Genomic DNA, 20,191 nt, shown 5'->3' with positions numbered 1-20,191 from the left:
AAGGGCGTCACTTACATCAGCATACAGAGTATTAAATATTCACATTCGCTCACCATGCCTTCTCGCCTCCTCACCATGGCTACCGCCGTTTCTGGCGCCGCCGCCGCCTTCCAGGGCTTCAACTACGGCTCTACCTTCACCAACGGCACAGCCAAGACACAGACCGACTTTGAGAATGAGTTCAAGACTGCTGCCGGCCTTGAAGGCACCAACGGCCGCTTCACCTCTGCTCGTCTGTACACCATGGTCCAGGGCGGCACCGGAAGCGATGTCATCTCTGCTATTCCTGCCGCTATCAAAACCAAGACGAGCCTGCTTCTTGGTCTCTGGGCCTCAGCCGGCGAGGCCTCCTTCGCCAACGAACTGAAAGCTTTGAAGACGACCATTAACCAGTACTGCGGCCAGCTTGATGGTCTTATTGCCGGCATCTCTGTCGGCTCTGAAGATTTGTACCGTATCTCACCCACTGGCCAGGCTGCCTCTCCTGACCCTGGTGCTTCGCCCACCCAGCTGGTCAACTACATCAAGCAAGTCCGCGACACCATCAAGGGCTCATGCCTGGAAAAGGCCTCCATCGGCCACGTCGATACCTGGACTGCCTATGTCAACGAGACCAACAAGCCCCTCATTGACGCCATTGACTGGGTCGGCATGGACGCCTACCCTTACTATGAAAACACCAAGCCCAACGGCCTCGAGAACGCCGCCAAGCTCTTCCGGACCGCCGTCGACAACACCAAGGGCGCCTCCGGTGGCAAGCCCGTCTGGATCACGGAGACGGGCTGGCCTGTCAGCGGTCCCACGTACGGCTCTGCAGTGCCAGGTGTCGATGAAGCTCAGACTTTCTGGCGTGAAGTCGGCTGCCCCCTTTTTGGCGACACCAATGTCTGGTGGTTCACTCTGCAAGACGGTGCTCCCACCATCCCCAGCCCTGCCTTTGGTGTCATTGGCTCCAATCTCACCACCACGCCTCTGTACGACCTGTCTTGCGACGAGAACAAGCCCACTAGCAGCAAGGCCGCCCAGAGCTCCCAGACTTCTGCTCAGTCCCAAGGGCCAACTGCCACTGGACCTGCCGGAACCTCTGCCCAGGGAAGCACTGCTCAGCAGACGACAGTCCCAGCTGCCGGTACCACCCAGCAGGGTGGACAGTCTAACACGGCGGTTCCTCCCCCGGCAAGTACCCTGACCACCGCCAACGGCGGCAGTGGTGGCAATGGCAGTAACGGCAGCAATGGCAACACCGGCAGCAATGGCAACACCGGCAGCAATGGCAACACCGGCAGCAATGGCAACACCGGCAGCAATGGCAACACCGGCAGCAATGGCAACACCGGCAGCAATGGCAACACCGGCAGCAACGGCGGTAACGGCAGCAATGGCGGTAACGGCAGCAATGGCGGTAATGGCATCAACGGCGGTGGTGTTGTCAACGGCAGCACCACTTACATTGTTCCTGGCCAGGGCACCGCTACCGGTACCGGTGGTCTGCCTGGTGTCACGGTTCCTCCCAACGCTGGCAACAAGTTGAGTGCCTTTGCGGGTGTTGCTGTCGGTGCTGTCATGGCTGTCGCTGCTTTGTAAACATGGCTTTATGGAAATGCAAATCCGAATTATGCGTTTTAATGAATAGACTAAATCCATATGGTCTTGTCTTTGTACATTTGTGGTTATCACGGGTATTGGTCGGTACGGTCTGCGTTGGAAATGGCTTATAGATATAGACCGTACAATATGAAACACGAATATATACATTATTAATTTATGGCGTGGAACTGTATGAGGTGAGTGTGAATGGTGATATAATTACTATCTACCTACCTACGTAGGTAGGGTAGGTAATTTAGCTACTAGTCCCAAGTGGACATGGCGGGTCGTCGCGAGTGTCACTTTTCTGTTGATGCCGATGCCAATCCCTGCTAGTAGTACCGCAGTGGCCATGTAATCTGCATGACTGTCGCGTTACTAGGCATGAATTGGCTATGGCCCAACCTGGTCGCTCCGTCTCTTATCAATCGCAACCAAAGTTACATGGCACCCCCTCCCCTTGCCTTCCAAGGTGGTCAGTCATGTCCCGGATCCTACCCTTGAGCTCGGCCAAGGGTCCAATGCAGCGGGCGGAGCTACCGGAGCTCCGCGGCGCGACGCTCTGATTGGCGGCTTCTTCGCCCCATGAAAGTTGGCCAGACGAGCAGCTCGTGACAACTCTCGCATCTCAATTGCCATGTTGCAGCGCCAATTCTCGTCCCCGATAGCCCCGTTTCCTTCGTTTCCGAGCCCTCTCGCACTCCTACGAACCAATTGCCAGACTATGGCGCGACGAGTAGCCCTCTGGCTGCTCCTTGCCCTGACAGCCTGCGCGCTCGCGGCACCGCAAAACTTCGTCAGCAAGCATGCCCTCGAGAGCTTGAGCCTTGACGACCTCGACCATCAACTCCAGGTATGTGAAAAACCTCGCCTTGCTCAGCATGGCTCGTCGCCCGGTCCACGAATCATCCTAACGAGCGCCATGACAGACGTGCCCAATCGTCCAAGAGCTGTCGGCCATCAAGCACGCCCAGCACGCCGCCGCGCCCTCGTCCCTCACGACGCGCCTCTTCGCCATCCTCTTCCCCGGATCTCCCGCCGTAAACGCCCTCCTCGCGACGCTGTACATCTCCGGCCCGCCCAACTTCCTGCTGGCGCTGTGCCCGACAAACATTGACCCGTCGTCGCTGAGCGTCATGGTCGCTTTTGCCGTCGGCGGCCTGCTGGGCGACACGCTGTTCCACCTGCTGCCCGAGATTTTCTTGGGCGAGGACGAGTCCGACAGGGCCAGGTTCGTGCTTGTCGAGCCCAACAGGAACTTGGTCCTGGGGCTGGCCATCCTCGTTGGGTTCATGACGTTTGTCGCCATGGACAAGGGGCTGAGGATCGCCACCGGCGGCGCGGGCCACGACCACCACTCGCAGGCACACGCCCACGAGGCTGATGCCCAGACGACGACGACGCCGGCGGCAGCTGCGAGCGGCGCCGACACTGGCTCCGGAAACGGGCACGTCAAGCCGCGCAAGAAGGGCAAGGGCAAGAAGGACGGTCCCGGCGAGGACCAGCACAAGGAGGTGAATCCCAGCGTGAAACTGGGGGGGTACCTCAACTTGATGTCAGTAGCTGAATTCCCACACCTCAATTACAAAAAGATAGTAGAGAGAAGAGAGGGAAAAAAGGGAAAAGGATTGTAATAGCCCCCATGCTAACGAGACAACTCTGCAGCGCCGACTTTACGCACAACGTCACCGACGGCCTCGCCATGTCGGCCAGTTTCTATGCGTCGCCAACCATTGGCGCCACCACCACCGTCGCCGTCTTCTTCCACGAAATCCCCCACGAGGTGGGCGACTTTGCGCTCCTCGTGCAGTCGGGCTTCTCCAAGCGAGCGGCCATGGCATCGCAGTTTGTCACGGCCATTGGCGCGCTGATGGGCACCCTGATTGGCATTGCCATTCAGGAATTTGGCGGCGGGAACACGGACGGCGAGACTTCTATGCCGCGCAATGCCGGGCTATGGGGCACAAGTCTGGTACGTTTTTCATTCTTGTTAAATTTTGTATTTATTTCCCGCTTCTCGACACCGCATGCTCACATGGCAACAGACCTGGGGTGACATGCTGCTGCCCTTTACTGCCGGCACGTTCCTGTATGTCGGCACCGTGGCGGTCATCCCGGAGCTCCTGGAGACGGGACCCAACAAGGTGCAGGAGCTTCGAAAGACGCTGGTGCAGTTCACTGCTGTTGCCGTCGGCGCAGGGATCATGCTGTACATTTCGTGGCACGACTAGCGTTTCTGCTCGTCATTTGCATTGGGGGAGGGAGACAACAGAAGACCAGGCTTTGGAACCGGATCGACCCATCTGCGTGCTGGCAAATGCACTTGGGGGACAAACATGTCGTGATGACAGCGCGGAACCGGGTAGCCAACTCCCTTTGTAGGTTCATCATGGAGGATGGCAGCACATACTCGAGTACCTACCAAGTAAGTAGAATGGGAGTGTCGACAAAGGGCACTGCACATGGCATAGAGACTATAGACATCTTGGGCCAAATGCGGAGCCGTACTTGAGCTTCAACATTTGAGTCTGACATTTCAACCCTCACATTTGCTGCAGGTTTGTGCCACTGGTTGTGCAGGCCAAGGCAGCATTAAGCCACAACAATACCTGCTCGATGCGTGTAAAATGTATAGAATGATTCTTGTGTTCCGCCCAAATCATACGGCGCCCGCTTACCCTAGAGGCAAGCCAAACAAATTAGAAATGCTTTGCGACTTTTATGCATTATTCTGCTCGGATTCCCCTTTCCAATACAGGCAACAAATGAACATTGCCGTGATAATGACCAAGGCAGACGCCACTGACGTCCCCGACTGATTCGCTACCGGAGAACAGGCTCCGTGGCGGGGAAGAATTACAACCTTCAATTCCAAGTCTACAGACTACAAATGGGTCACCCGCCGCCATTGTTTTGTTGAGAATGCATTCCGAATGAAATGTTTCCTGATCGGGACATGTCACAAAGAGGCAGACAAATAAGCGCCTTGACTGCACTTGAACCCCGAACTTTTAGTTCCACTACTACTTGGTCCTGAATGATTGGACCAGCAGAGAGACACGGGAATGACGCCGGGTATGTAGATCGCGGTGCACACGTGTTCTGAATAGTATTGTCGGCGTCCTTTGTAGACCTGTCATGGTGTGGTGGGAGGCTTGCGGCAACGCCGTTCAAGGCCTGGGACGTGGGACGTGGGGACATGGTTCACGATCCACGGGAACAAGCTTGTGCCTACGAGTGGCCAGGCCAACGGGTTTCGTGCCGCAACATCTAGAAACTTCGCAGTCTGAGGACAGAGCAACATCTGGAGCCTGAGTCAAGGACCCAATTATAAGAATACTGCGCTAATCCAGAGACGGCGATCGGCTGGCATATCATGCATGGAAATGATGGAGACAATTTAGCAAGGGCTAAAGAACACATCTGACCTCGTCTGAGAGCATCATTCAGGCCTTTTGATACCATCCACGGCTTTGTCGGCATTGACCATTATTGCGGCGAAGCTACCTAGCCTCTCTGTCTCTGAAATCTCGGCTTTCATTTTTGAAGTCTCTCACGGGGGATGAATCTGAAGAGAGATGTGCCATCAGTATGCGTATTTTGTCCACCCGGAAATAAACATAAAGCAGGAGGGAAGCTACGTAGTACCTGTATGGGCTTGCGCGATGAGCTAATATTTCGTATGACTGTGAGGCTGTTTAGGATGCGAGTTAGTTTCGTAAGCCACGGCACCAAAAAGCATCTTGGCTTCTTGATGGTGGGAGGGTGCCTACACACCCGTCCATCCCACACGCATCATAGATACAATGAAAAAATGCAGCCCTCGGAGGGCCGACGCGCATGCGGGCCTAGGAACAAGAAAAAAATGAGGAAACGCTCCGGGATTACTAACATGGATGGATGGTTAGCCTTGTGGGTGATTATACTCAGGTTTGTTTCCTGGAGCGGGCTGGATGGTGGATGCTTTTTTCTGGACGTCGTGGTTCACGATAATTGAGGGGTGATGGTAAAGCTTTTTCTGAATAGTAATAGTATGGCACATCGACGGCGCAACAGGCGATATCGGAACGTGGCCGGCACCAATCTGCCGTATGATCAGGCACACAATCATGCTCACACGTATCCCGGAATATTGTGTGAATGCAAAACAACATATTCCCCGGGGCGGGCAAATGAACCCGAAGGTGGTAACCGGCAAAAATTTCGCATTGACGTTGACGATGTGCGACACGAAACACCTAATGGCATTTTACATGGCTGGAAGTCGACGTCGCATCGGTGCCTTGTGAGTCAGTGGTTCTGGCTAAAGAGCTCATTCCCCATCCCCGCATTCTCAAAAACCAGCTCACAAGTGACCGGTTAGTACAAATCCCCAGATTCTTTGTCTCTGCAGCATGTTTTACAAAAGTAGCTGGGATCTCTGAGTGGATATGGCTGTCCGCGTTGGTGGAAGGACGGCGCGGACTTTGGTGTTGTTTGGTTTGCTGGCAGCTCCTTTGACAGGCCAATTTTGGTCTCAATCGGTACCCTGGTAGTTGGGCATTACCCTATTCGGGGGGGTGTGCGATGCTGGCTTCTTTCCGATTCATTCGCCGAATGCGCCCACTTCGTGAGGCTTCCAAGCCCACCCATTAAGGTCCAGACCGAAGTCCACGACAGGCTTCTAAATATTCCAAGTGTTCCCGTGAACACTTGTCCCTCTTTTTTTTGCCCTTTGCTACCGGAAGGACGGAGTGCTTCAATAATTGAAGACACGGAAAAATATTGTCGAGTTCCTGCCACCCGCGGCTATGCAGCCCCAGGTAGGGGGGGTCCATGGCAGGAAACATCATTTATGATGAACAGGTAACATGAATTCGGTCAAGTGGACGACGTGGAGTTGAATCGCGGTCAAGCTTGCCTTGATCGACCGTGGTCGAGGCCAATGGGCAGGTTTTGGTGATACCGAACCAAGGCCGTTGCGGTGCTGATTTTGCGGTGTGTGCCGTGGTGATGCTCTAGTCAACTGGGGCTGGCCGTGTCAACGTGATAGTCGCACGTATGAATGTTTGGAGCTCACCATGTTGTTACCAGGAACCAATATGCCAGGAGTGCGATAGTGCGAGCGGCACTGGGAGGCTCCATCGGAAGAAATGGAGCTGTGGACAAGGTCAGCCAACTTTGGCAGAGCGATGAAATATCGGGAGCCACATGGATTGCAATGGGATAACAGTTTATGCCAGGGATGTTGTTGCACTGCTTGATGAGACGCTGAGATCGTGATCGCGGTGGGCACCAAGATGATGCATTACTCCGTATAGCATCTGGCGATCCCGCAGCTCCTATTGCTTCTCTGCCAATCGTGTTTCCCTTGAAGCAGTTTCGGCGTGCGGTCGGTCAACACTCAGCATTAAACGTGCTGCAGCACGTATTGTCACTGGTGTGAATACTATGGCTTTTTCAGGGTAGCTCGACTTAGGTACTAGTTGGTGCATGCTTAGCTGGTACTTGAAAATCACGCCTTGGTGTTGACGCACTGCATGTGCGGCTCGTAAGCTCCGTTGATCTGGCCGGGACGAGAGCATTTGCAGGTGAAGTAAGATCCGTCGATGCAAGGGACTCGCTGTTTATTGTCCATGTTGCGCAGCGCAAGAAGAATGCAACTGAAATCTGTCTGCTTGAACAATCCGCAGCCCTTCCAAAGTTGGCAGCACTTTAGTACCTGCCCCGGTGAGTTGCTGGGGCACCTAGATGTAGGTGCCCGGGTACACAGTATTGCGGCCAGCGTTTTGAAATATGCTTCCACTAGGCGGAAGGGGCAAAACATGTTTGGAGAGTTATGCTGAAGCAGTTTCAATGTTGGGAAAGATCAATCAATGCCTGTCGTATTCAGCGGGACAACTGCCAATGAGCTTCCACAATTGGCCATTGCCCACTCGTCAGCGTTGACGGAGCTGTTCTCGGAACTGTACAGGTTACTTGCTACATTGTACGGAGTACGGAATCGTGGAAGCGAGAAACGCGGGAAGGAGCTACCGCGGACCTGTGGCGCTTGGGAAAAAAATTCAAAGGCAAAAAAAAAAAAAAAAAAAATAGCACATTTTGCACCACGCCTCTGCAGCTGGAGCGACAGTATCCAAGCGGCACGCCCCGTGAACATGGCGAGATGCCATGATGCAGCGAAAAGGAAGGCCTCAAGCCCGCCTGTCCTTCTATTGCGTGCTCCTTCCCTGCAGCAAAGATGGTGGGAGGAGCCAATGGAGCCTGACGGGGCCCAGTGGGTGGAGGGTGACTCGAGAGTGGCGTGCACTGGTACGGCGTAGCACCGGTACCAAGTCCAGGTTCGTTGCCAGGTCATGGCTGTCCGCTCGCTCCTTCCTCCACCGCCGCAAAGGGGACGTTTGGATCTGTGCTGGAGCCAGCGAAGCTCTAGAATGGTCGACTCGCCTCTTCGCTTGCATTATCTCCATGGACCACGGCGTGTCCCAAGTGACACGGGATAAAAAAGATTCCCATCTCCCGCTCCCTTCACGATGCTATCGTGTCGTCAGAGTCCCGTCACTTTCGCCTTTCCCCTTGCCAGAGGCAAACACGAGACTCATTGTGCTTTTTCTCCTGTTGCGCTTTAGTCTGTTTGTCCTGTCAAAATATCAACGCCTTGTTTCTTTTTTTTGCATTGTCTTGGTTCATTCTTTGTGTCACGCCACTCACGACTTATACCACCATCACCTTCCACCCGCACCTTGGTCAAAAGCCAGCTTAATTCTGCCACACATACACACACACTTTAATTCTCAACCAATAATTTCCATTGACACCCTGCTATTGCATCATTCTCAGAAACCACTGCGTCCGCAGTTGTCATCGGTTTGGCTGATTATCGTTCGCGCCAATCGGCAACATTCTAAGCAAATTACCTGCTTACAAACGCTCCCCAGCTTACATAAACGACAAGCCAAAGGGCGTCATTCAAGACGCCGCGTCTTGGCGGCGCTTTTCAGGAGACGTCCTAGGTCGGTATTATTGAAAAGAACGTTCAGAATTGGCTAATTCTACGTTTACTTTAACACTCGCAAGCAGAGTCCTGCAACAAGCCAAAGCAAGCTACAAGAGATTCGGTCATTTTACAAAGACAACATTAGCATTGGCTACACAATGGTTGCAGGAACTGGAGCTGCAGCTCTAGCGGGAGCTCGTACGACCAAAAACGTTGTCAACCAGAAGCCCAACATTCAAATCAAGATTGAGAAACACTTTAATTCCAAGGTTTACACGTCGGGGTCTACCATCTCCGGCCAAGCGCTTGTCAAAACTCAGAAGGACACCCGATTCGATGATTTTGACATCATTTTCTCTGGTATTGCTGCCACCCGCTTGGACTTTGTTCAGCAGTATCCTTCGCACTCATTCCGACCTTTCATGAAGCTTCGAATGCCCATCGACAGATCCACCCTGCCAGAGAGTCACGTTTTTGAAGCTGGAAAGACCTACACGATCCCCTTCAACTTTGTTGTTCCTCACCATCTTACCATTGGAGCTTGCAACCACTACTGCTCTTCACCGGCCGTGCAAGAGCAGCATTTGCGTTTGCCACCTACTGTGGGTTTTTGGGAACGTGATGATCAAGCCCCAGATATGGTCCAGATTGAATACTCAATCAAGGCCAGAGCTTATCGCAGAGCTTCTGAAGCAGGAGGAATTCCCCAAAAGATTATGGACGGGTACCACATCCTCAAGGTACTTCCAGCTCTTCCCGAAGATGCGCCTCTGGACATTACCTTCAGAGATGAGCGATACAACCTGTCCAAGACCAAGACCATTCGCAAGAACCTCTTCTCTGTCAAGGCCGGAAAACTTACCGTCTCTGCGGTTCAGCCAAGTGCCGTGATGCTATCGGCAGACGGACGTCAGGCGCAGGGCTCCGTTGCTCGGATCAGCCTGGAGTTTGCGCCTACCTCGACCGAGAGTGTCCCTCCCAAAATCAACTCTATTTCTGGCAAGATTGTGTCTTCGACATTTTTCGGTGCAGCTCCTTCTGACCTTCTCCCTAACCTGGGAAGTCGAGCTACCTACACTGCCAATCCATCTCTCAGCTACACCGTGTCGAACAACATCTTCAACAACAAGTCTGTGGAGAAAGTAGCCTGGCAGGTGCACAATGTGTCTGGACGCCGGGACTCTGGATACTCTAGTTTGGGTAATGCTGATGAGGAACAGTCAGAGACAGAATGCTCTGATGACGCCTCGAAGAAGAGCAAGAAATGTCCAATTCAACACAACGCTGTCGTTGACATCCCATTCAGCATACCCATGACCAAGAAGATTTTCTTGCCCACATTCCACTCATGCCTAATGTCTCGCACTTACACCTTGCAACTCAGCCTGTCTGTCGGCGCAACTAATACGACCGTGTCGCTGGCGGTCCCGCTGCAGATTGGTGTTGAGACTATCTACGAGTCCCAGAACGCCGGTCTACCAAGTTTTGAGAGCGTAATGGCCGAAGATGAACAGGCCGCCGTCGGTGGTCTGCTTGATGTGCGCACCGCGCAATTTCCCGAACTGATGGAGCACACGAACAGCATGCTTCCGGGGTACGACGAAATCAGCCGACGAGCAGTTCGGGTTGCGTGACAATTGGTCACCTTTACTTTCGACACTATATTAATACTTTCTCTCTGCTCATGACGTTTTTCTTGAGTGTTTCTTGCTTCTTTTTCGGAGTCTATTTGTATAGGCTGTTGAATTCAGCGGTTACATGTTCAACCTTGTCTTTAACGTTGACCAACCCGCTTTCTTCTCCTTTCAGCGTGTATACTTTACTTGACGGCATGGTTTTAGACGGCTTTGCTTCAAAAATTTTGGAAAGCAAAAGCATAATGAGTTGTTTCTTTTCTTGCGGAGTTTAGCATTCTGACTAGAAATTGGGGATACATCACATTGAGATTCATTCGAGTTTGGGGATTGTCGCATTCGTTACCTTTTAACGTTGTGGTGAGCAAACGTGATATGGAATGCATGGGTTTGTTCGGAAATATCGGGACATGATGATGAATGATTGCACGTATTGACTTTGTTTTTTTTTTTTTTTACGACGACGACGACAACAACAACATACCCGTGAGGTGAGCCTCGCAAATGGCGAAAGTAATTAATAAAATGACTTGAAATCTATGCCTTTGCCCTGCCCGGATCCAGCCCACCCGGACTTCCAAGTACGACGCGTATAATAATAATAACAATGAAATGAATGCGCCAAACACATGAATATGGATGGTGCCATTACAATGATAAACAAATTAGTAATAATCGAATAACAGAGGTATTTCTCCGGGACATGTCGGCCAGCAGCATTTTCAAATGTGACATTGAGAACCTGGCATTATGTAGTTTGACATTTCGATTTGACGATAGGGACATTTATATCAGTCTCATACAATACAATATGTCAAACGAAACATGGGTAGCCATCAATTAATTAATACATTTGGATATTAAGGCTACGCCACAATAGAGGCACCACGGCAGAGCAGTCCAGAAAGTTGGGCGGCCGAGCTCGGTATGCTTGATTTCATCATGATGTTTGACATGATTTCTACTAGTGTGTTACGGAGTACTCGGTATTTGTTTTTGAAAGGGCCGAGCGAGTCGTGGCAATGGCCGGGAGTGCGGGATACAAAAATAACTTTTCCCAATGCCATTTTACAATACGGACTGGGGCTGGCGGAGGCCAATGGGCGTCCAGCTTGAATTGGAATTCTCTGGCCAAGCAAGGCAGTGCTTGTCACCTTGAAAATGCAGGAAGGTTCGTGCAAGAAGGGAGTGGACCTGATTGGCCGATTGGCTGCAGCGGGTGGGCGGCCCCACTTGCTTGCGATGGAAGGAGCGGCATGACAGATGTCTGTTTTCGAACTCGGAAGCCAGGAAAGTGGCATTGAGGGAGACACGAAGGTGAAGGTGAAGATGAGGCAGGCGCAGGCAGGCACGCTGCAGATGGCGACGGACGATGCTTGGGTGCGTACCTAGTAGGTTTGAACAGGTTAATGCCAGCACACGGGGGACAAAGGGAGGAGGAACATTGAAGGGAGCCGTCTGGTTAGCCTAGCAAAAAATCAATCGATGACCGACGGTAATTGAACCCCCGCTGCAGCCAGACATGAACAGCTCAACTGCCTCAAAGCGCGCGCACACCGCGCCACACAGAGGCCCGCCGATCCCACTCGCTCGGCTGATTTTGCTGCAGGCAACGTGCTCGACCGATCAGTTGCTTCCACGCGTTCATGATTGATTTTTACACCCGTGTTGTATGGCCAAGTACGTACGGAGTACTAGTTTCATGTATGATTGTAGTTACATACAATGCGTACATTGAACATGCCCGTGCGTTAGTCAAGCAGCCCCCTTTAGCGTGGCTCCACACCCCGGCCTGCAGGCCAAGGCTTCAATGTTTCTTATCTCTGCAAGGTTTCCCGCCGGATGGGACTCGAGCATCAGCTTGTCGGCATTGAACTGGGAACGGCCACCTCATTGTGCAACTTTTTCCTGTCTTGTTTCATTTCGTTCTTGGTCGATTTGCAACTGCTGGGCACCAAGGAGCGTTCGCATCACATACGCCGTATCGACTGCTGCGACGGCCGACGTGAAGTCCTCACCAAAACCGGACAAAACCGGACCCCTGCTTGTCCACTTTGCCGTCTCCCTACGAGTTCGTAGTGAACCATCATTAAATCCATTCCGATCGCTTGGCATCTGCACTCGTTTTGTCTCTCCCAACTCGCGTAACCTGGCGCTCGCACGGGTCCATCGCGGTTAAGCTTAGATTAACGGTACTCGGTGCCGATTCCACTCGTTTTTCTATTTTCTACAGCCATTCGCGGCCAGGACACCAGCGAGTACGGAAGCTCTCCGCCTCGATTTCACAACATATCTTACAGGAGCATTCCTTGTGGTGTTGCCGTTCGATTCGGATTGCCCATTGCCCATTGTTCGATCCCGCCGTTCCCGACTCGCACGGTCGCCATAATCTTGCTGAAACTTGGCCTCATTGCGGGTAGGCCACGGGGAATACAAGGCGAGGCTGTATTGGATGCAGAGCACACAAATCCACAATGTTCTGCATATCCAGATATATCGGCCTCGGCACCTTGCTTAACTTGGCATTGCTTTGCCAGGTAAATGCCTTTTATATTCCTGGTAGGCTTCAACGGTAGTGGCCGCTTGTCTACTGTCTTGCTAACTGGAAGAAAACAGGGTGGTCAATCAAGAGCTACAAGGAAGGGCAGCAGATCCCACTGATGGTCAACAAGGTCTACTCCGACAACACCCAACTCCAGTATGCCTACTACGATCTGCCTTTTGTCTGTCCGCCGACCGGGCAGCACAAGTCCGCTGCGGGCCTTCTCAGCGGACAGAGTATCCCGCTTAATCTAGGCGAGGTTCTTCGCGGAGATCGCATCATGGCCTCCGACATGGAACTTGCCATGAAAAAGGACACGCCGTGCAACGTCCTCTGCACCAGGGAAATTTCGCGTAGCGACCTCAGACGCGCCAAGGATTTGGTCCACGATGGCTACGTCACTGAATGGATTGTTGATAACTTGCCTGGGGCTACGAGTTTTGTTACGGTGGATAAGACCAGAAAGTACTACGCCGCCGGATTCAAGCTCGGATACACGGAATTTTCCCCAAGCACAGGCAAGGCGCGCTACTACCTGCATAACCACCACACTATTGTCATACGCTACCGCCAAGCTGCTGGACGAGCTGGTGCCCGAGGCGAAAAGATTATTGTCGGATTTGAAGTCTACCCCAAGAGTATCGGCAATGGAAACAGGCGAGACACCAAAGGATGCCCTGTCGATTTGCAAAACGTAGACCAGCCTTTTGAGCTCTACATGGCCCCCAACAAGACCCTCGATGCAGCTGCGCCAAAATATACCGATTCATCATACCAGCCTGCCGCTACCGAAGTTGACGATGACAGCGCTGGCGGTACAATCAGCATTCCTTACACCTATTCCGTCTATTTCCGAGAAGATGATACTATTGAATGGTCTCACCGTTGGGATCTGTATTTTGTAAACCAGGAGGAGGGTTCGCGTATTCATTGGCTTGCTATTGTCAACTCCCTCATTATTTGTGGCTTGCTGACGGGTATTGTCATGGTAATCCTGGCCAAGACGATTCGCACCGATATTCAAGGATACAAGGATGCCAAGGCTGAAGATGGAAAACTTCGATCGGGGCGCAAGAGCCGATCCGGTAACCGAACGCCAAAGGAGAAGTCTGGTTTGCTTGATCAGGGTGACGATGCCGAAAACGACGCAGACATCTCATCCGACGACGAGGCTCTCGAGGACGTGACTGGGTGGAAGCTTCTGCACGCCGACGTGTTTAGGACTCCGCGATTCGGCAATCTATTGGCACCGCTTGTGGGCTCTGGCATGCAACTCATGTTCATGGCTATGGGTTTAGTCCTGTTGAGCGCAATCGGCGTGTTGAACCCCAGCTTCCGTGGCGGCTTCGTGAGTGTGGGTGTCGGCCTGTTCATTTTTGCAGGCCTCTTTTCCGGCTACTTTTCCGCCCGCGTGTTCAAGAGCTTCGATGGTAGGGATTACAGAGCAAACGCCTTAGTCACGGCCCTCTTGTTTCCCGGTCTTGCCTTTGCGCTTGTGTTCGTCCTCAACCTGTTTGTGTGGGCACAGGCATCCAGCACTGCTATCCCCTTTGGAACCTTGATTGCCATTGTATTCTTGTGGCTGTGTGTCCAGGTCCCCCTGGTGTTGGCAGGGTCGTACTACGGCTATCTCAAGGCAGGCGCATGGGCGCATCCCACCAGGACGACAGCCATTCCTCGCCAGGTGCCGCGGCAGGCTTGGTACATCAAGTCACTCCAGTCGATCCTGTTGGCCGGGCTTATCCCGTTTGCCGTCATCTTTATCGAGCTTCTGTTTGTCTTCCAGTCTTTGTGGCAGGACAAGAGCGGGTACTATTATGTATTCGGATTCCTGGCGGTTGTTTCCATGATCCTGGTGGTGACTATTGCCGAAGTGACTATTGTCACGATTTACATCCAGCTTTGCTCTGAAAATTACCATTGGTGGTGGCAGTCATTCTTTGTGGGCGGCGGCAGCGCGTTGTGGGTGTTTGCCTACAGCATTTGGTATTACTTTTTCAAACTACACATTACGGGGCTTGTAAGCAGTCTGCTGTTCTTCAGCTACAGCTTTATGGCCTGTTGTGTATATGGACTTTTGACCGGAACTATTGGATTCCTAAGCGCCTATGCGTTTGTCCGGAGAATATATAGGTAAGTTGGGTTTGGAATGGTGGCCGGGATGGCGAGATGCTAACGCCTTTGTCTAGTGCAATCAAGGTTGACTAGAAATGTGAGATTTTTGACAAACACAGGTCCAGTGTACAGGCTCTTTTATTTTCTTGTTCTATTTTTGGTCGCTCCTTCATATTGACATGTCGACTGGGTTGGTTTCTTTCTGGGTGTACTCAAAGGTCGAGGCTTGAACAGCCCCGATTAGGCGTCTGGGCCTAGCATACGCGTTTTGGGATCAAGGTCTGGCGTTTTGTACATTCACACTCCCTCTAGAAGAGCATTCTGCGGCGACGGGAGGCCGGGCATTTGAGTATTGGGGTAATGGGCAAGTCAATGGGTCACTGGCGGGACCAAGGCAGTAATCTATCACGAGACATTTTTCATCTTGGTCGCTTTCACTAGTCATGGGAGGCGGAACGTAAGAGGGTGGTGGCATTAATTGTCTTTAAAGGGCGCGACGAGTTTGACATGTGTGATGACATGTATGATGACATGGCGGGGCGGCATCAATCCTCACAGCCTTGCGATATTCCAGGTGGAGAGACTCGGAAATCCATGCCGAGTTCCGAGTTGCCTTGAAGGCGACTGCGAACTGCAAACTGCGATGATGCGAAGGGCTCATGTCGAGATGATTGCTAGGAATGATGAAGCAGCAATGGCTGACAGTGTGTCGAGACAAGCAACGACACTGGGCAACGTCGGCCAAAGGAGGCTTTAATCCAATCGTCTCGGCAATCGAGCGCGGAAGCAGGCCCGTCCGCCTCAATTAACCTGATTGATGAATGTCCCTCCCGTTCGCCGCCCACCGGTCCCGGCCCAGGGTCGGGGATAGGATAAGTTGATGGTGCAGTTCGCGGTCGGGACCACCATACGCAACCACGGTTTGGCTCAACGACTCATGGGGCTGCTTGAAACGAGGTGGGCAAGTCGGGCCTAGTGGGATGCTTAATACGTACGACGACAACTGCTCCGAGGGAAGAACCAAAATCCTGTCGTTTCTCTCTGGCCTCTTCAGTTGTCATCGCAGGCGAGCATCATGGATACCAACGAGTTTAGAACGGCAGCCAAGACGGCTATTGACGAGAGTATGTCTGTCTGTTTCTGCTTACCCTTCCTTCCCTTCCCTTCCCTTCCCTTCCCCTCTCTCACTCGACCGCCATTTTCTCAACGGTGAAAAACACCATCCATTCATTCATTGCCCTGCCGCCCGCACACATCTTGACATGGCCAACTGACAAACCCGACAACCACAGTCGCCGATTACCACGACAATGTCTCCTCCAAGCGTGTCGTCTCCGACGTCCAGCCCGGCTATCTACGCCGCTTGCTGCCCTCGTCGGCGCCCCTAGACCCGGAGCCATTCGACGCCATCCGCGCCGACATCCAGGACAAGATCATGCCGGGCATCACGCACTGGTCCAGTCCCGGCTTCATGGCCTTCTTCCCCTGCTCGAGCAGCTACCCGGCGGCCATTGCCGAGATGTACTCCAACGCCTTCAGCGGCGCCCACTTCAACTGGATCTGCAGCCCTGCCGTCACGGAGCTCGAGACCATTGTGCTCGACTGGATCGCCCAGGCCCTCGGCCTCCCCGAGTGCTACACGTCCAGCGGGAGCACCCACGGCGGCGGCGTCCTGCACGGCTCGGCCAGCGAAGCCATCCTCACCGTCATGGTCGGCGCGCGAGACAAGTACATTGCCGCCAGGACGGCGCACCTCCCCGACGGCCAAGACAAGGAGGAGGAGGTCTGGCGGCTGCGAAGCAAGCTCGTGGCCATGGGCAGCGCGGGCGCGCACTCGAGCACCAAGAAGGCCGCCCAGGTGCTCGGCGTGCGCTTCGCCACCGTCCCCATCTACGAGGAGGACGGGCTGGCCATGAAGGGCGAGTCCCTGGCCAAGACGCTGGACGAGCTCGCCGCCAAGGGCCTGGAGCCCTTCTACCTCACCACCACCATGGGCACCACCGACGTCTGCGCCGTCGACGACTTTGCCGGCATCGCGGGCGTCCTCCAGAGCAGGACCGCCGCCGGCAAGACGGAGCTGTTCGTCCACGTCGACGCCGCCTACGCCGGCTCGGCGCTCCTCCTCCCGGAGAACCAGCACCTGGCCGCGCCCTTTTCCCACTTCCACTCGTTCAACTTCAACCCGCACAAGTGGATGCTCACGACGTTTGACTGCAGCGCGACGTTTGTGCGCTCCCGCGCCGACCTCATCACCGCGCTGAGCATCAAGCCGCCGTACCTGCGCAACCAGTTCTCCGACAACGAGCTCGTCACCGACTACAGGGACTGGCAGATCCCGCTGGGCCGGCGGTTCCGCTCGCTCAAGCTGTGGTTCGTCCTGCGCAGCTACGGCATAAAGGGCCTGCAGGCCCACATCCGCAACGGCGTCGCCATGGGCGAGAAGCTGGAGGAGAGGCTGCGGCGCAGGGGGGACCTGTTTACCGTCTTTACGGCCTCGAGGTTCGGGCTGGTCTCGCTGCGGGTCGGCGGGCGGGACGAGGACGAGGTGAATGCGCGCACGGAGAAGGTGTACGAGGCTGTGAACGCCGGCGGCAGGTTCTACCTGACGAGCACCGTTGTCGCCGGCAAGTTCGCCATTAGGGTGTGCTTGGGGGTGCCCAGCGTGCGCGAGGAGCATGTGCAGGGCGTGTTTGAGGCTTTGGTGGAGGAGGCGGAGAAGGTTTGTGGCAAGCTGCCGAATTAGAATGGCATCGGTTTGATGAGGTTGGTTTCTCATGGTGCCGTGTAGGCTACCCCTTGGTGCCTAGATGGTAAAGTCTACCACGATCAAGTTGCATATCAGCCCTATGGTGGAGGTTGGTGCTTTGGAGTGAGGAGTCTATAGACAAGAAGTATATGCATATGTATATAGAAATATATGTATACATATATATATATATATATATATAGATAGATAGATAGAAAACACCATGCTTCAACTACAACCGTCATCCCAACTCACAAAACAGGAGCATGCAACATTATTCCTTAGGCAACGCTCCCGTCACCCCTTCTCCTCAGCGTCTTGCCAGCCCTCACGCCGCGCAACTCGCCCTCGTCCAGCGCAACGACCCCATTGACAAGCACGTACCTCACGCCCTCACTTGTCAACTTGGGCTCCTCAAACGTGGCCCTGTCCCTGACGCGCGCGGCGTCGAACAGAACCAGATCGGCCGCCGAGCCGACCCTCACGACCCCCCTCGCCGGATACACGCCCAGCCTCTTGGCCGGCCGGCTGGTCAGATGGGCCACCATGTCGGGGAGCGAGACGAGCCCCAGCTCGCGCGCGTAGCGGCCCAGGTAGCGCGTGAAGGTGCCGTACGCGCGCGGGTGCGTCGTCTTGCCGTGCAGGATGGCGTCGCTGCCCGACATGTGCACGCGGTGCTGCATGATGGCGCGGACGTTAGGCTCGTTGCCGACGTGCATCAGGCACGAGGTGGCCAGGCGGTCTTTGACCAGGACCTCGAAGAAAATCTCGTGCGGCCGCGTCCTGAGGCTGCTTGCCACCTCGGATATGCGGCGGCCCGAGTAGCTCGCTATCGAGGGGTGGTTTGTCGTTCCAATCTGTGTGGGCTCCGTCAGATGTGTGATGATTATGAGATGAGATTATGTCGGTAGCGAGGACAGAATGGTGGGCATAATGAGTGAAGTGAGAAGTTTCAGACGACGGCAAGACGAGCGAAGCGAGGACACAAATTAGAAAAAGGAGGGAAGGACTTTGGAGGATGGCAAAACGAGGCGGAGCAACGATATAACATGATGAGTGAAGCAAGGGTTTTTAGAGCATAGCAAAAAACTTTCAGCAACGACTTCAAAGGACGGCAAAACGAGCGCAGCGAGGACCAAAATACAGACCTGGATCTCTTCCCAGTTCGTAGGAATCCCATGTCCCCCATCACACCCCGTCTCCTCAACCGCAACCCGAATCCTCTCCCTCGTCTCCGGATCCCGCAACCGCTTCAACGTCTCGGCCGGTCCCCCAGACGAGGCCCAGCTGGGAATCAGCGCCGCGAGCGTCGTACACCCCGGCAGATAGGGGTACGTGTCGAGTGTGACGTCGACGCCCCGCGAGAGCTTCTCATCAATCATGGACAGCAGCAGCGGCGCTTTCCCCCTATTCTCGGAGAAGTTGAGCGTTGCGTGGGTCAAATCTGGCCCCCCAAAGTACAGAGCCATTAGCCACGGTCGCTCAAACGCTAGGGTTACCAAAGAGCATGTACGCACGAACAGGGCAGCCAGTCGAGCTCCCGAGGTCCAACATCTCCGCATAGCTCTCAATCGCCTTGAAGCCATAACTCCTATGATGGGGCGCGTAGAAAGCACCGGGGTACTCGTCTGCCAGCGCCTTGCACAGGACGCCCAGCTCCGAGGTGGACGCGTACATGCCGGGCGTGTACGTCAAACCGCTTCCAACTGCCATTAGAAGGCGTCCCACGGGATACTAGCAGAGCCAAGGAAGGGCATAGGAAGAACATACCTCGACATACCAACGGCTCCCTGGTCCATGGCCTCCCTCAACAGCCGGACCTGATGCTGAATCTCCTCGGGCGTGGCCACCCTGTCGTCGGGACCGCACGTCAGGAGTCGCAAGTTGCCCTGAGGCACCAGCATGGCCACATTCGTAGCCGTCTTATTCCTCTCCAAGCAGTCCAGGTACTCGCCCACCGTGCGCCACTCGAACATGCCCACGCCCCGGTGCAGAGTTGCGCACTCCTCGTCGGTAGGGTTGCCGTTCCAGCCAGCGATTTGCTCGCGGATGGCTTGCAGCTGGCTTGTGTTGCAGACGGGGGCGTAGGATATGCCGTCTTGGCCTACTACCTCTGTCTACTGCCGTCAGTAACCCCAATCCCACGTCGGTCCAGCAAGACATGGTTGAGGTTGGCTTACAGTACACCCCTGTGAGATCTTGGCCTCATGCTCCGGGTGAGTGAGCAGATACAAGTCTGAATGGGCATGCATGTCAATGAACCCCGGCGAGAGTACGAGCCCCTTGGCCTCAATAACCCTCGCCAAAGGGGCATCTATGCTTCCCGGTTCGCCCATTTGTGCGATCAAGCCATGAGAGACGAGAACGTCGGCGATAAACGGGGTCGCTGACTCTTCGCCCGTCACGACGGTGGGTGAGGAGAAGAGAATGTCTGCTGCGATCATAGCTTTGATATGACTGCAGAAAAGAATTAAGCAACAGCCATGTTGAAAATAAAGATAGGATAAACATAGGTTAGGGTAATAAGAAGTTGATACTATCAAGAACCCCACACTTAAAAAGGCGTGGGCGTAACTACATCCCGTGGCAGA

The 20,191-nt window shown here is 54.0% G+C and overlaps 8 protein-coding genes across 9 annotated transcripts; 6 read left to right on the top strand and 2 right to left on the bottom strand.

Annotated features, from left to right (window-relative positions):
* Positions 1-54: 54 nt before the first annotated feature.
* J3458_020521 (uncharacterized protein) lies at positions 55-1,584 on the top strand (the record flags this gene model as incomplete). Its single annotated transcript, XM_007814882.2, has 1 exon — positions 55-1,584. The coding sequence occupies one exon, from the start codon at positions 55-57 to the stop codon at positions 1,582-1,584; it is 1,530 nt and encodes a 509-aa protein (XP_007813073.2).
* A 727-nt stretch (positions 1,585-2,311) lies between these two features.
* On the top strand, positions 2,312-3,818 carry J3458_020520 (uncharacterized protein; the record flags this gene model as incomplete). The annotated part of the gene is made up of 4 exons (XM_007814883.2): positions 2,312-2,440; positions 2,517-3,142; positions 3,253-3,559; positions 3,633-3,818. The coding sequence occupies 4 exons, from the start codon at positions 2,312-2,314 to the stop codon at positions 3,816-3,818; spliced, it is 1,248 nt and encodes a 415-aa protein (XP_007813074.2).
* A 664-nt stretch (positions 3,819-4,482) lies between these two features.
* On the bottom strand, positions 4,483-6,312 carry J3458_020519 (uncharacterized protein; the record flags this gene model as incomplete). The annotated part of the gene is made up of 2 exons (XM_066122090.1): positions 5,480-6,312; positions 4,483-5,281 (listed from the first exon to the last, which is right to left on the bottom strand). The coding sequence occupies exon 2, from the start codon at positions 4,786-4,788 to the stop codon at positions 4,483-4,485; it is 306 nt and encodes a 101-aa protein (XP_065972715.1). The 5' UTR covers positions 4,789-5,281; positions 5,480-6,312.
* A 1,578-nt stretch (positions 6,313-7,890) lies between these two features.
* J3458_020518 (uncharacterized protein) lies at positions 7,891-11,183 on the top strand. Its single transcript, XM_007814884.2, has one exon. The coding sequence runs from the start codon at positions 8,722-8,724 to the stop codon at positions 10,195-10,197; it is 1,476 nt and encodes a 491-aa protein (XP_007813075.1). The 5' UTR covers positions 7,891-8,721; the 3' UTR covers positions 10,198-11,183.
* Positions 11,184-12,007: 824 nt separating this feature from the next.
* J3458_020517 (uncharacterized protein) lies at positions 12,008-12,376 on the top strand (the record flags this gene model as incomplete). Its single annotated transcript, XM_066122089.1, has 1 exon — positions 12,008-12,376. One exon carries the CDS (start codon positions 12,008-12,010, stop codon positions 12,374-12,376), a length of 369 nt encoding a protein of 122 aa, XP_065972714.1.
* A 295-nt stretch (positions 12,377-12,671) lies between these two features.
* J3458_020516 (uncharacterized protein) lies at positions 12,672-14,947 on the top strand (the record flags this gene model as incomplete). The annotated part of the gene is made up of 3 exons (XM_007814885.1): positions 12,672-12,756; positions 12,814-14,872; positions 14,929-14,947. 3 exons carry the CDS (start codon positions 12,672-12,674, stop codon positions 14,945-14,947), a joined length of 2,163 nt encoding a protein of 720 aa, XP_007813076.1.
* A 982-nt stretch (positions 14,948-15,929) lies between these two features.
* On the top strand, positions 15,930-17,597 carry J3458_020515 (uncharacterized protein; the record flags this gene model as incomplete). Its single annotated transcript, XM_066122088.1, has 2 exons — positions 15,930-15,978; positions 16,147-17,597. The coding sequence occupies 2 exons, from the start codon at positions 15,930-15,932 to the stop codon at positions 17,595-17,597; spliced, it is 1,500 nt and encodes a 499-aa protein (XP_065972713.1).
* Positions 17,598-17,754: 157 nt separating this feature from the next.
* Positions 17,755-20,186, bottom strand: J3458_020513 (uncharacterized protein). Of its 2 annotated transcripts, XM_066122087.1 has the most exons (5): positions 19,781-20,186; positions 19,371-19,717; positions 19,118-19,299; positions 18,749-19,044; positions 17,755-18,457 (listed from the first exon to the last, which is right to left on the bottom strand). In XM_066122087.1, the coding sequence occupies exons 1-5, from the start codon at positions 20,042-20,044 to the stop codon at positions 17,882-17,884; spliced, it is 1,665 nt and encodes a 554-aa protein (XP_065972712.1). In that variant the 5' UTR covers positions 20,045-20,186; the 3' UTR covers positions 17,755-17,881. The 2 variants fall into 2 exon arrangements, with proteins under 2 accessions (XP_065972712.1, XP_065972711.1); XM_066122086.1 differs by having other exon boundaries at positions 17,755-19,044.
* Positions 20,187-20,191: the final 5 nt, after the last annotated feature.

The sequence above is a fragment of the Metarhizium acridum genome (assembly GCF_019434415.1).
Source record: "Metarhizium acridum strain ARSEF 324 chromosome Unknown scaffold_574, whole genome shotgun sequence".
Lineage (NCBI taxonomy): Eukaryota > Fungi > Ascomycota > Sordariomycetes > Hypocreales > Clavicipitaceae > Metarhizium > Metarhizium acridum.
This window is presented reverse-complemented; position numbering and strand designations above follow the sequence as displayed.